The sequence below is a fragment of the Strix aluco genome, chromosome 1 (genome assembly GCF_031877795.1).
Source record: "Strix aluco isolate bStrAlu1 chromosome 1, bStrAlu1.hap1, whole genome shotgun sequence".
NCBI classification, from domain to species: Eukaryota; Metazoa; Chordata; class Aves; order Strigiformes; family Strigidae; genus Strix; species Strix aluco.
The window spans coordinates 126,569,473-126,584,363 of NC_133931.1; the positions used below are offsets into that span (position 1 = coordinate 126,569,473).

General features: G+C 38.2%; 1 protein-coding gene across 4 annotated transcripts in view; it reads left to right on the plus strand.

The window, feature by feature from the left end:
* The window catches only part of RSU1 (Ras suppressor protein 1), a 114,608-nt gene that overhangs the window by 18,151 nt on the left and 81,566 nt on the right, over nucleotides 1–14,891 (plus strand). For all 4 annotated transcript variants that reach the window (XR_012624536.1, XR_012624539.1, XM_074834745.1 and 1 more), the window contains exons 4-7: nucleotides 8,079–8,199; nucleotides 11,820–11,938; nucleotides 13,465–13,547; nucleotides 13,818–13,932. Coding sequence is in view for 2 of the 4 variants with exons in the window: in XM_074834745.1 (XP_074690846.1) it covers nucleotides 8,079–8,199; nucleotides 11,820–11,938; nucleotides 13,465–13,547; nucleotides 13,818–13,932 (438 nt within the window). In the remaining 2 variants the exon portion in view is untranslated. The remainder of the gene's footprint in view (nucleotides 1–8,078; nucleotides 8,200–11,819; nucleotides 11,939–13,464; nucleotides 13,548–13,817; nucleotides 13,933–14,891) is intronic.

A 14,891-nucleotide genomic window follows, 5' to 3' on the forward strand; every position in this document is an offset into this window, starting at 1 on the left:
TGAGCTTTTTTACTGCAGCCTCTTCCTGTGTGTGTGTTTAGAGGACAAGCTGGTGTCTCTGGTAAACAGTGTCAGCCTGGCAGTCTGTGGTGCTGAATGGGGGGAAGAGTCAGTTGATCCAAGTAGCAGTGAAAAATAGTCCTACGGGAGTTCTTCAGAACGTTTCAGTGGTATACAAAGTGTGAACTACTAATACTGTCCAACAAACCGAGCTGAAATTATGGACTATTTGTTAGATACAGCGAAAGCAGGATTTTGTAAACAAGCACTGCTAAGCACATGAGTAGATTGAGTAAGAGGCTGAAGTGACCTTGACCTGTGAGGGGTAACCTATAGTATCTGTTCAAGACCTTGCATTCAGGGCATCTTTGGCTAGTCCCTGTTGTAAACTGCAGAAAGCGTCTTAAATAGACTGAAGTAAAAAGAATATTGAGGGAGGGGAAGATGAACCAGCTGAACTTCAGCTGGCTTGATTTAACTAAAGCCAGCTACTGTGCAGTAGTGTGAAACTCTGAAAAGATCATGCTTAAACAACTTAAACACCTGAAGGAGACTCACTGAGATTTAGTGAGACCATACGCAATTGGATTTGGTGGAAGCCTAATAATAAATCTCAATTAAACACTTTCAGCTTAAGTTCTTTAGTCCTGCAGAAGTTATTTTTCTTAACCATTCCCAGCTGTTGAAATACCAACACATACAGGTGATCTGACCTATAACAAGGGGATGTAGCCTGTGTTCTTCAACTTTTTGTGTGGTGTACCGCACGTTTATTTTCTCCTAAGTAAGATAGCAAAACATCTTGGATGAAGTGTGCACTCCTCACAAAACAATTAGTAAAACTGGAGTTGCTGTGGTCTGCTACAGTACTTGGATGTCACACTAATTCAAAAAGCTTGGCTAATACTCCGTTTTCTTCAAAATTATTTGTAGAAATGAAGGGGCATGTTTATATCCACATTTTTATACCCATCCTCACTTAAACAGTACTGTTCCTTACTGCTGTAAAAAAGCTAACAAACATCAGATTTTTGTGAGCTATTTTGGTGTGGTTTCATTTCTATGCTGTTAGGTGATTTATTTTCAACCTAGTAATCCCTTCCTAACCTCAGCCTCTGGTTTCTAGTATTTCTCTCCAAACTCTGAATGCATCTTAAGCTTTCTTCTCAGAGAACAGATTTGTCCTTTGTCTTCACTAGATGTCACTTGATTCCCAGTCTCTTCTCAGCCTTTCTTGTGCTCACAGCACTTCTCCTTAGACTCTAGCTTTTAAATTAAAACTGTTTATTGATAAATTGCTTTGTTAGCACAGTAGCATGTCAGTGAGCTATAGTATAATTTAAACATGTTCATAAAAGCGTTTTCATAACTGCAGTGCTTCTGTGGATAATTGCAAAAAAGAACTCTGCTGGTTTCTGGAAGGAGCTGAAGATCAAGGAGACAAGTTTGTTTTTAATGTTTTCAGTGTGAGGAAGGTTAGTATCCATCTTTGGAAGAGGGTGGAGGGAGGGCAAAAGGGGAGACTTGAACTACATAGTGTGTAAATTAAGTACTGTATGCTTCACTTGGGATCAGGATTCTCTTCAGTTAACTGCCAAGTGTGATATCAGCATGCCTATGAATATTTAAAATGAAAACTGTTGTGTTCTCCCTCTGCTAATTCCTCTTTCATTTTGGTGAAGCTGATTGCTTCACTCTCAGTATAACAGAACCCTTGTCAAATTAATCTAAACATGACTTCAGCTCTATGAGTACAGTTATATTGGATGCACAGAATGCAATATATATTTAGTATTCTAAAGTCTTCCTCCCCCATGAAATGTGAGTAACATTTCATGTCTTTATGACCTTTACTCTAAGGGATCCTTACTCATGAAAAGTTCCTGTTGACGCTGACTGGATTAGCAACAGTCTGCAGAACTGGGTTTATTATATTGTACAACCCACAGGTTTTACTTTAGGCTTAAGTAGGTTCTTGCTCTTGGCAAGAAAACCTTACCTGGGATCTGCAATGGACTGATAGCACTCTGAGATCTGTATTGAGTTCTCTTTACTCTGTATGACTGTTGACCAGCTTTTAAGTGGAACAGTTTAATGAGAAACTGGCATAGTTTTATAAATCTCTTCTCTGCAAGTAGTGCTATTTTAATAGCTCTTCTGGATAAATATTCCCTTAGAACCTGTAAAGGTTTGGAGTACTACTGAACATCATGTTCCTCAGTACTGCTAAATTACTTCATTAACTAAAGAAACATTCTGAAAAAACAAGGATTCTGCGGCTTGAAGTTTCTAAAGATGTGAATGCCAAAGAAACTAATCATATTTTAAATAATTAAAATTCTTATTTCACTTGATGTCTGATTCAAAACTCATTGAATTCAATGGGAGATGTTCTCTAGCCTTTCATACTCATATTTATTGAGGAGATCGTAAGCTTATTCGGGCACTGTTTCATGAATAGGCAAATATTACAGACACAGTTTTCCAAGCAGCAGTTTGACAATGTTTATTTTGAACATTCAGTGTTAAGGTATAAATGAACTGAAATGTTTAACTCGGTTTACATACCATGTGTTTCTCTCATGGAGACTTAGATTTTTACTAAATCATCATATCACTTGTCAATAAACTACCCAACTGGACTCTTGTCATGTTTTTCATCTGAGCTTCCTTGTCTAAAATGTTTTCTATTTTAGTTTTAAATTGTAAAGGAAATTTTGATATTCTAATAAGAGTGTCTTCAGAAATGTTTGTTTTAATGTTGGTCCCTGCTAAACACAAAAAACCAGACTAGATTTCATCTTTTAGATGAAAAGCAAATGGAGACTGAGTTTGTTTACTTTTAAAGTTGTGAGGATTCCTGTTGTTTTCCAGTGCTTTAAGAGAAATATTCCTGGAGATCATTTGCAGAAAGAGAGACTTTCTGAAGCCTGTGCATTTTCAGCTGTAATGAAGGGCCCTGCCACCACAAGAGGGATTGTATTGAAACTTAGATGAATGACTAAAGAGTAGCAGAGTGAAACTGGAGGGGAAAAAAATGCACCTTCTTTTCTCCTCTTCCATTTTCTATGTTCTTCCTTTGTCAGAGGTTGGGTATACAAAAGGAGCTGGATCTAATGTCAGTTCTAGAGAGTGGTATGAGAACCACTTGACTTCCTGCTTTGAGAGAGGATTACATCTGAGACACTTAACTCCAAGCTGCTTTAACTGATTTAAATATTCTTAGCATGTTGCTCTGAATGATAGCTGTCTCTGATAAAATGTCCATCTAACCCAGTATCTGTTCTCCAACAGAGGGCAACATCAGACCTCTACTAAACATAGATGTCTAGTGTTGGCTTCTGGTTCTTGATGTGGAGAGAGAACTAAGGTCCAGATCCAGGATACTTACATGTGGAGTTATATACGCATTGAACAGTAGCATTAAATCCTTTATATGTAAATTTTGGAAATCATATCAGAACTTCTGAACAGCTGCTGCTTACGTAGGAATAAAATGAAATAACTTGCCTTGAGTGAAAGGCTGCTCTGATGAGAATATATTTTAGTGCCTAAAGAATTGCCACTAACTTCAGGGCAAAAAAGAGCGTATTTGTTTTTAAATGCTTTGAAGTATAACAAGTTGCCAATCCTTATTTCCAGGAGCACAAACAAAGTCCTCTTATTCCGTGGTGTGCAGCCTGTAGACCCTTTCTTTCACTGTCAACCAAGCTCTTGAAATAAAGGTGAAGTCTATAGCTGTCATAGTAAATCACTGTATGCAATTTCCAGTATTGAACAAAGGGAAGGAAGCTGTTCCTGGTCTTGTGAAGTGAGACTTAATATGAATGGGGCTTCATGATGTGACTGAAGCTTCACAGGAGAATGCAAAGGCATTGGGCTGCCAAATTCTACTAGCATTTGCTGAGGGGGAGTTTAGTTGTTAATGACACTGGGCAGCAGATGGTCTTAGAAGAGTTGTTAAGACACTGTGGATCGTACTGTAAATATGTGGGTGAATGGAACCAGGTTGCTGACAGTTCACTCTCACAGCTCATCATGAGAAGGTGACTCGAGTGGAATTCAGTATTGCCAGAACATAAATTTCTTGGTATTTGGCAGTCTGCTATGTATCTGGGAAGAATTTTGCAACATAACAGTGGGATGTTAGTCAGGACGTGCTTAGTCGTATAAAGTTCAGAGCAGAGAACATTATATGCCTAGTCAACCTTGCCTGACCACTGCTAATCTTTAGACTGTGTGGTTTAACTACAAGACCAATACAGGAGTTAATTTCGGTCTTCTGTTTTTCTTTGAATCCAAGAGGGCATTCATTCATACTACAAATTAACCTGAATTGTTGAACCAGAAGATAAGCTGTTACAGGAAGAAGTCCTCTCCCCTATCACAAGCCTGGTCTTGACCTGCTCCTCTGTTTTTCCTTCTCACGAAATACCTCCAACCCCTCCATCCAAACCAAAAAATACAATTGTGGATTGAAGCTTTTTATTTTGATTTAACAGGGTGAGACACAAAGTATTTAATCCAAATCCTTTGCTAAATTTTTAGCCTTTTTCTCATCTCAGCCTGCTTACCCATCGAGCTCTTAGTATGTCTTGAAGAGAATAATGATATAAAGTATCCTAAGTATGATTCACAACATGAAATACAGTATGTGGGAATTATACAGATATATCAGAAACTTAGTGGACAGTGTGCAAGAACTCAGCTCCTATTGTTCACTGGGGACACTTACATGGAGTAAGTGTGCCCTGACAAAAGAAAACAAAATTAAAAACCTCTGATAAACTAGTCAGTGGAAGTTGAGGTTTTGCCCTGTGTTTGCAAGTGGGATGAGCAGGTAGAATTTGAGGCTCTTCAACTGTGTAGTAACCCATTGAAACTAGGGTTGTCTTTTATGCTGTTATCTTTAGTGCAAGTGTAATCCTCATAAGCAAATCTTTGGAAGCCATTTTCTTCTAAGTGTCATCTTTTTCTGGGTAGTTTCATGGGTGGTTTTGGATTGTTTTGTGTGTTTGGTTTTTTTAAATTAAGATGACTGTTCATCGTTTTCCTTGAAATTATGCTGCCTCTCTCCACAGTTTCCTAGCTTAAGTCAGAAGTGACATACAAATTTAAGGGAGGAAACAAGCTGGTTTGGACAGGTGTTTGTAAGGACACATCCACTAAATCAGTGTCACTAGTTCAAGGTAGCTCAGTAACTGGGTCCTGCTTTTTGCTTTGATGTTATTTATTGTTTGGACTCTGTCAGGCTGCTTGGAGGGTACTTGTCCCCATCTTGTGGTCTGTTCACAGATGCAGAACAGCTTTGCTGCTACTCCATGATTCAGGAGGTCATTTGGTAACTAAATCTGCTTTGAATAGGACTGACTAAATGTAAGGCGCCTATTAACCAACACTGATTCAAACTGAAACTAATGTCAGGTATTGCTGGCTTTGTTTGCATGAGGGTAGCACTAACAAATTGTCTCTGTAGTCTGACAGTTTCTGTAGTCTGGCCTCACAGCAAGATCAAAAAAGTTTCATGGGGCTTCCTGTCTCTGTAGTGAATAGTATTGTCCTCGTGTAAGATTACTTCTTTAGTTGGCTTTGAGAAATTTCAGTGTCTTGGCTAACAGCTTCTTAATTTCTTTGTCATCTCGTGATGGTGTTTAACCTGAACAACTGAAATACAGAATTGATACATAAGCAGCCAAGCTGACTGTAGGTTTGGTAAGTCTGACCTCCTGAATGTCAGGCTCTTGTTTCAGTGTTCCCATAACAGAGCTCTGCATTACATTTGGCATAACTTGTGATGTTGAGTTGCGCTGTTTTTTCTAGGAGAGTGTAATCTCTTACACTGTCAAAAAGGCCAAAACCGTCATACCAAATTTTTATTAATTGCATCAACAGTGTAACTTCAGGAGAATTGTATTTGGTCTCTGTATTGTTTAGGCTTTGACTAAGCTAAAACCTGTATTTGCTAGTGTTGTCCAAGAAGTGGGTTTGTCACCTGGTGTGCAATAGGTCAATAATTACACACTCAGGAGAGATATTGCTTATTTATTTTAGGGTTGCGCAAGCCTTGGTGCTCCATGGTTTCCCACAAATCAAGCACACCAATGGGACTTTCTGTGCTATATTTGTACACAAAACTTGCAGAGCTAGTAATTTTTGAAGTCCATCCTCTCTTTGATCATTGGTTAGTAATTTACATACAATTATAATACTGCTGACACAATACTTCTGCTACTATGTGTGCTCAGGGGAAGGGTCTTCACCTGGGCAAGGGTCTTCTTGACCTATAGGCACAATTTTTAGTATTATATTGAGGGTAGTTCTGCTAAGAATACATGGACCTTGAGTTTGCTTGCCAAGTTGGCAATGTACCCTCTTCAAGGCCTAATGGCTCCAGGAGGCCCTTGCTCAAAGAACGGTATCTACTTGTTCTTCCCATTAGGGATGCCTTTGGCTTTAACACGCACAAAGAACATCTTTCTTGACCTAAGCATAATATTGCTACAGTGTTATAAAAGTTTAACCTTCAACAATTGTACTTCTGATTCCTAGTCTTGCATAAACATACTATCTGAGAAGAGCAGAAACATGGTTTGCCAGTCCATTGCATCTCATCAAAGTCAAATTATAAAGTCTAATTTCTGAAAGGAAAACATTTTAATACTGGTAATTACTGTTCTGGTGAAATATTGGAGCTGGAAACAGCTGAATTATGTCAATTAAAATCCTCAGTTAACTTCTGTTAGGGAATAATTTAAAACAACAGTAGTAGTACATTACCCTTTACTTTCTGAAGGCACATAATTCTTACTGTCATTGAGTGACAGATACGCATGGACCAGTTGGAAAATACCGCAAAGGGAGGACTTTTAAATGTTCAGATTTGCCTTAATGACTTTATAAAAAAAGTCTGCTAAAAATCTCCTGCAATGAATATGACCCTCAGCAGTAATATTTATGTAGTGTAATTAGAGTGTTTGTTAGGGATCCTGTTACTGTTCACAATGCAATTAGACTTATAATCTAGTAAATGTGACATACTATAATGTTCTGCTTTGTAAACATTATTGACTCCATTTTAAGACTGAGATTGCCTCATGCCAACAAATAAAAGAAAATCATGGGCTCATAAAAACTTCTAATTATTTAGATGTGCACTCTATGGGTTCCTGATGCAAAGTTGAGACTAAACCAAGGTGAATATTGAACACAGGTGCAAGCTTCAGTGCAGGTGATTTGCCAACCTTTTATGTAAACTTCAGCTGTCTGCTTAAATCTCACTAAGTTTAAGGGGGAAAAGATGCAAATCTGAATAGCTTTTTAACCTCATGTGCACAGGTATATTCCTATTGTGCTTCTGCTTTATTTTTCATATTTCTAGATAATAACCAGATATTGATTTGTAGGTAATCCAATGTAGCCATGTAAGTGTATTGATCAGTTAGTTATTCACTCATGGGAGGTAACAGAAATGGGCTTGACTGAACAGTTAATCTTTTACAGCTGAACTTCATTTTTTATAAATTTTGCTGTATCTTAAATGGACAAGAACTTGGATACTAGATTATTTAAGCAGTAAGCAGAATGGGCCATTGCTAAAAAGGAATTTTTATTTCATGTTTGCTGTTAAAGACCCTTAATAAAATGGATGTCTTGGTGTAACTACTTATATCATTCATTTTTTCAACTCAAATAATGAAATTATTCAAGTCTCTTAAGTTCTGTTCTTTTGAGACCTGTGTGCTACATGAACTCAGAGGATGGCCTGCCTCTCTTTGTTAGTCTGAGAACATTTGTTGTCCTTGTGTCTCTCTGCAGTGTTCTTTATGTTAGTTAAAATATCCTACAGTACTGGCAGTAATTTTCTGAAGAGTACAAAGTGACTGCTCTCAGAGATGAGCACAGATTCCAAATAGGAGGCTTTTTTGATACAAACTTTTCTTTTATTCCAATAGCTATTAGATGCCTCTTCTACTGACAGCCTCTGTACAAACAGAGCAAAAGACAGGTGCTAGTAGAGCATCTATAGTCTAGGTAGCTTGCTCTAGTTGCGGTCACTCACTGTGAAAACTTTCCTACAGCTGTGCCAGCAAACATCGCAGACCTGAGAAACATAGAAGTGCTCAACTTTTTCAACAACCAGATTGAGGAGCTGCCTACACAGATTAGCAGCCTTCAGAAGCTCAAACACCTGAATCTTGGGTGCGTATCTTAATTCAAAAATTTGCTGTAATAGAGGTACTGTCAAATGTTGCAACTGAACCTGGAACTTCTTATTTTTTGCTATTAAAATTTCTTTTTGAAAGTGTGATTATAACTTGGCAGTTCTGGATTCAGAGTGTTTAGCTGGTGTCCTGGGTAATCGGGTACTTAAGTGATCAAGCACTTAGTCTGGCTATACCAATAAGCATTTAAGGGCAACAGCAACTCACATTCATCTAATACTGAAGTGAAACTTAACAATTACTGAATTTTACTTCCCTAGCAACTGTCTCTTAATTCTGTGGTTGTTGTGTGAGAGCCAGGCTCTAGTTTCGGTTCTGTTTTGTAAAAAAACAAAAAACAAACCGAAAGCAAACCCACCCCAAACAAAACCACTGAAACCAAATGCTAATTTTTCCATGTTAATTTAGGATTTTAATTCCAAAGTTGCACATTTGGGATTAAAGACATCTCAATTTCTATTAAACCTGTAAAAGAAGCAGCCGATCTTTAAATGTGGTGTGCGTTTAATTCAGAGAGCTAGTACTGACTGAATTTGAGCCAGAGGCATTGCTGTTAAGTGTTCACATACTATACAAGTTGGTGATACTTTATAGTAACTATGGTTGCAGAAGGCTTTCTTGAATTCTTAAGGAAATAAATGTGAAGCACAGAACCTTCTTAAAACTCACTGGGCGTATTAAAGTGTAACTACTTAGGAAAGCACTGGTAGGGATAAGCTTTAGATTTATAGGCTTCTCATAGAAAGAATGTATTTTATAAATTCAAACTTCTGAACACCTTAAACTGACAACTTTTTACTATTTTAAGTACCAAATGATTTTGGCTAGGCTCTGTGTATCCTGCTTTAGATACTTTTGTAAAGTGCTGATAATTGAATTGCATCTTGAACTGTTGGAATGCCAATACATGTTTTCATGATGATCTGTCTTCTATGGTTTTTATTTAGATCTCTAGCGTGCCTTAATATCTGAACATGGAATTGCTTTTCAGAGCAAATATTAATTCATGATCAGGATTCTATATATCTTGGGGGTTAAATCCATACTTTTGGAATGGCACATAGAAATGTTGCAGTGTATGGAGGGAGAAGGAAGTTGGGCTCTTTCCATGTGTTAAAGCAGTGACAAGTGTTCGTGTGGTTCAAATACTGGTCTTTATTAATGGAAAAAACATAGTGCAAAAGTCCACTTGGGGTTAAGACCAGAAGACATTTGCGTCTGGAACCACAGTTGCCACCTTCATGTGTCACATGTACCAAAATCTTGTAGATTAAATGCTCTTCCTTCTTAATCCTCTATTTATCCATAATCTTCCAGGCACAGGATGTACAGCCCAGCCTTAGCTCTGCAAAGTGAGTTCTGCTTCAGAGGATCTTGGAGTCAGGAAAGAGGAAACTGTTCTGTCCTAGTCGTTTGCCAGCGGGCAGCCCAGAAACGCTCTTGTCATCTGCAGTGCATGTGTACACACAGGGCATCAAAACAGCCCTCTGGGGGAGAGGGAAAGCTTGAATAAGAGCATAGATTATTTTGAGGGGGATTTTAGTACAGAAAGATCAAGTGGTGGGGTCGAAAGAGGGAAGGTGTACTGCTGCACTGAAAGCTTTAAAAAAAAGTAATTTGCAAGGCAGCTGTGGCATGGTTTCTGTGGCATAGACTCAGTGTTTGAACTTCTGCAGGGCTGAATAGTGCTGGGCAGGGACTTTCAGCTGGTTCTTTTTCCATGCCAAGGAACAGATACCATTCTGCCTGTTGTTAATAGGGAGAACACACTCTCTCTGTTCCTTGCTTACAAAAGGGAAGGCTGTCAGGGCCACTTACTCTTTTTACTAGTGAAAAAGGAGCTGCTTTCTTTAGTCCTGTTTGATACAAAGAACAGTTTTTAAAACAGTGAGAAGTGTGCAGGAGCAATAGCGGAGAGTGCCTTTCTTCATTTTAATAGGTACGACTCCAACAGTCATTCTAGGTGCATGACCCTGGTAGGACTTCTTGTGGGGGATGAGGAAGAAGTACATATCTACAGAGCTGATCTCTACCAGTTCTTCTGGTGGGACTGGCTTATGCAAAAGTGGGAGAGGAAAGGTGAGATTAGTATCTGAGAGTCTGTAAAAGAAATGTTGTATGTGCTTCTTCTGCCTTTGCTCATGTGGATGTGTAGTCATCATGCTTACAGTGGAGGTGCAGCTGCTCTTGTGTTTAGAGAACATTTAGAAGATGAGCTTATTAACTGTCCTACAGATGTATTTCATAGTATTTATCACATAGTATAGCACAGTGTTTGACAAACATTGCATGGGGGAGGGAAGGCCCTAGAGATTAGAACCAAAAGTCTTTATTATTTTGGGGTACCCAACTTTGTCAATACTTTGACTTGAGTTTTCATAGTTTTTAGTGTTACATCACGCTTCATACATTCACATTACATCTCTTGACTTCAGCTGTGGCTGTTGCTATTCATCACTTTTGCATCAGAAGGAGAATCAAATTCACAATATGTTTAGAGATAACATGTGAAAGTCCAATCAACACAGAAGAATAAAATCCAGTTCTTCAAAATAGTTACTTGTAAGTGCTCTTCCTGAAGATGCCCATCTTCTCTGTTCCACTTTCAAGCCTAGGTGACAACCGAAGTAAGATCCATACATGCAAGCTGTATGTTTGGTGTACACGCAATAGGGACAGTATGAATAACAAGCTGGTTGTTCTTTTCTGTTCATATAATAAGCAGCCAGAGCTGTAGTTTGCACACAAACAGTAAGGTTCTATGAATGTAGTCTCCAGCAACTTGCCTCTCCTTGTCGTTGTAGCAGCACTAGTGGTTATGTGGATCACCTTGTTCAGGCCCTTTGAGGTCAGAGAAGAGTTGCTGTTTTCTGTAGCTTGTCTGCTCCAGATTATCAGAGGAACCTTTTCCTTCTGGGAGCTTTCCCCATGTTCTGGCTGTTGCCAGTGGGAACAGCTATCCTAAACCCTCTTAAGACTGGCTGAATGAGCTATATTTAGACTAAGCCTCATCAATCAGAGGACTGACATTTTATTTACTTCCGTGGTCCATGTGCATCAATAGTTATCTAGTGACACAAATCTGCTGTTCTTAAGGGGTTTGAGCAGCAATTATCAATTAACATAAACACTGTGCAGTTGAGGTATTCCTCTTTGTATTTGGTATCATGGTAAAGAGCTGTGTGGTACAGTGGAATGGCAAATGGTCAAGATGATGTGCAAAAGGGTAATTTATAGTTTAGCTAGAAGACAGGTCACCTACCAAGAGCCAGCTTTCTCCGTGGCACACTAAGATGAGCATAGCACTGTGGCACCTTTCTCCCTTGTGCTTCATGTTCCAGGTGTGGCTGTTGATTGACATAACAGGCGGGATCCCTTGAGTGCCTAAGTTTTGGGCATGTTTATGGGAGTGAGAGAGAAAAAGTCTGCATGGTGAAAGGCTTGCTTAGGATCCTGTAGCATTAACCCCTTTTCAAAACAAAGGGGAAGTTTGGTGTAGATTACATTTTTAGAAATGAAACTCTCATTTCCTGTGTTATTCCTACTAGATGAAGTGAATACTGATGTCATGTTCTGTTTTTCCCTCTTTACCTACAGCATGAACAGGTTAAACACCTTGCCAAGGGGATTTGGTTCTTTACCAGCTCTAGAGGTTCTTGACTTGACTTACAACAACTTAAATGAAAATTCTCTACCAGGAAACTTCTTCTATCTGAGTAAGAAACTTTTCTAGAAACTCTGCAAATCTTTATGGTACAGTTTTGCTTTCTGCAGTTGAAATTTATTTGATGGAGATCAAACTTCAACAGAACGTTTCTGATATTTATGTTTTTCTCTGAATATCTCTTGAATATTTCTACATAGCTTAGCAATATTTATCACTGATATACAGTCACCTGACACCATTGGACACAAGAAGACTTGGTTAGTAATGGTATATTAGTTTTCTTCTCAGTAATATTTCCTTGGATCCCATATTCAGTTAAACTTAAAACTTCATGGAAGCTTGCAAAACTCGGCAGAAAGTAAACTGTTTTGCAAGGCAACTGTTGTGTGTTGACTCTAAAAATAATTGTGTTCCCGATGGTTCATTACTGAAATATTTTTAACAGCATGTGCATGTTGAAGTGTCCAGTATGTTAAAAAAATATGCTAAGGTTACAAAGCTTGGCACAGGAATGGTAGAGCTAAGCTAACATTTTGAACATGTTAAAAATATATACTCAGAGAGTTAAAATAAAGTTATTGTAAGGCATATGTGCAAAAAGGCTGCATTATGGTTGCCTAAGCAACTTGAATTCTGGCACTTTCTGGATTTCAGTGATGCTGCTACCTTACTGGTCTTTTCAGTGTACTATGCTGAAGTGGCTTCAGGATCAGTGCATTTAGCAGCAAAAGCGACAGGCGAGGGGAGAGGAAGGAGTGCTGCTGTCTGAGAGATTTCGTGATTGTAACCTGGCAGAGGGGAATTTTAAAGTCAGCATTATTAAAAATTGTCACATTTAATAAAATGAAAAGAGGAGGAGGAGTAAACTGCGTAAGACAAAAGGGATCCCCTCTCTGGTGGGGAGGAGAGGTTTTGCTGACCTGACCACCTTCCTTCCCGCTGCACCCAACAGTTCTTTGTGAGTCTCCATTTTAATTTTTTTTTTTTTTCCGAACTGTCATATATGCTCATTCAGTAATAGCAAGCTACATGGTTGTGCTGGGTCATCTCTTCTTCTGTGAATTTCATAAAGACTAAGCATGGAAATTACAAATTATACAATTTGAGTCTTCTGTATTGCTCTCTTTTAAGGTCTCTTTCCCAGTGTTAGGCTGTGCTTTCTGTAGAGCTTAACATAGATGTGTATTTGTCCAAAAAACTCAGATGATTTTTTTAATGTTTGTTTAGGATGCAAATTGATGCAATAAATAAGAATCAGGGGTAATAAAGAGTAATGACTGTATTCTGACAGCTAAGCATTGAGACTGTATGCCAGAACCTGCCAGAGTCTACTATTGTAGAAATTGTTAATTGTGCCAGTCCTTTTGAATATAGATGTTTTCCTGAACACACCAACAATACAATAAGTCAGTAAATCTAAGTTTGACCTGCTTGTTATTATTGTGAGCCCTGGGTATGTCAAAGGCTTTTCACCAAGTCAGGATTATTAATCAAACCTGACTCCCTCTTATTGATTAGACCTCAAATGGTTGGGTTATATGCCACCCTGTTTATATATTGCTATTTAATTTGCAGCCACCCTGCGTGCACTCTATCTAAGTGACAACGATTTTGAAATCCTGCCGCCAGATATTGGGAAGCTCACAAAGTTGCAGATAGTAAGTAATTTATCTAAATTCTGGGAAAATCAATTCACTTTTGCAACGCTTGTAGGAATAGAATCTAGTCAATTTGAGGAGTAGTAGGGTATGTTTACAGGAATAGACCACTACACCTGGAACTGTTTCTTGTTTACCAGCAGACACTTGTAAATAAATTGGAAGAATTGAGCGTTTAGGAGAAAGGTGGGGGCAGAGGGAGTAGAGTTCTAGTTTAGGCTGCTTTATGGTAACAGAAAATTGTTCTGACTACTTTATATTCACTCTTAGCTGAGTCTTAGAGACAATGACCTGATATCACTGCCTAAAGAAATTGGTGAGCTCACTCAGCTTAAGGAACTTCATATCCAGGGAAATCGTCTTACTGTGCTGCCCCCAGAACTAGGTAAGATTATGGATAATCATTTATTTGAATAATAAATCATGATGCACTGTGTTTCCTCTGAAACAAAACCAGTTGTTAAACTCTAGGAAATGATTACAACAAAAGTTGTCATAGCTGCTAATATTTACTTTCCCCTGAGAAATACTCACTTTCTCACTCCTACGGGATATGCAGAAGGGGCCAGAAGATGATGTGTGTTTAGTTTTATTATTTTGTTACATGTTACATTTTCATTGTGTATTAGTACACCTGACTGACAATTTGTAAATAGCATCTTGCTTTATATAACATATCATTGGGTCTGCAAAGCTATTCTTGTTTCTGGCTGGGTTTTATATTAAGCAAAAATGACAGTATAAGTGGCTTTTTTGTGACTGTTCCTGTAAAAACGAAAGTGTGATCAACTAGAGTAAAACATAGATAAATTAGAGGAGTTTTGGGGCTTTGTTTGTTTGTTTTTCTGTTTCAGTAGCCTACCTTAGTGAATTGACAGCTCTTTCACTTAAAGCAGTGGAGGTGGTTGACATACTTTGAATTTGTGGTACTGGCCATTTAAATGTGATTATAAGTGGCTTCTTTCAACCTATAAGTTAGAATTTTTCTTAGAAACCTAACTATTGATTTTGCTGAATTCGTATTGCTGTATTCCACTTTGTGAGGGCCATTAACTTTGACAGAAGTTATGCCTGTTTGCCTCAAGACAGCATTTGGTTTGAGATCTTTTTAAAGATTGTCATAAAATATTTTTGTTGGGAATAATGTAGGTGTGTCAATTACCTGTTGAAACACCTGTTACATAGGGTTTATTCCTTGTTTCTTGTTATTGTGGACTGTTATATAGGGAAGCTTCTTTGTTTCTACTAGTATCTTCCAAATAATAGTTCCAAAAACTCAGGAAGATAGTGACTGAAGTTAGCAGCATAAAGCAAAATATTTGTTGTCGTAAGAACTTGCTTCGA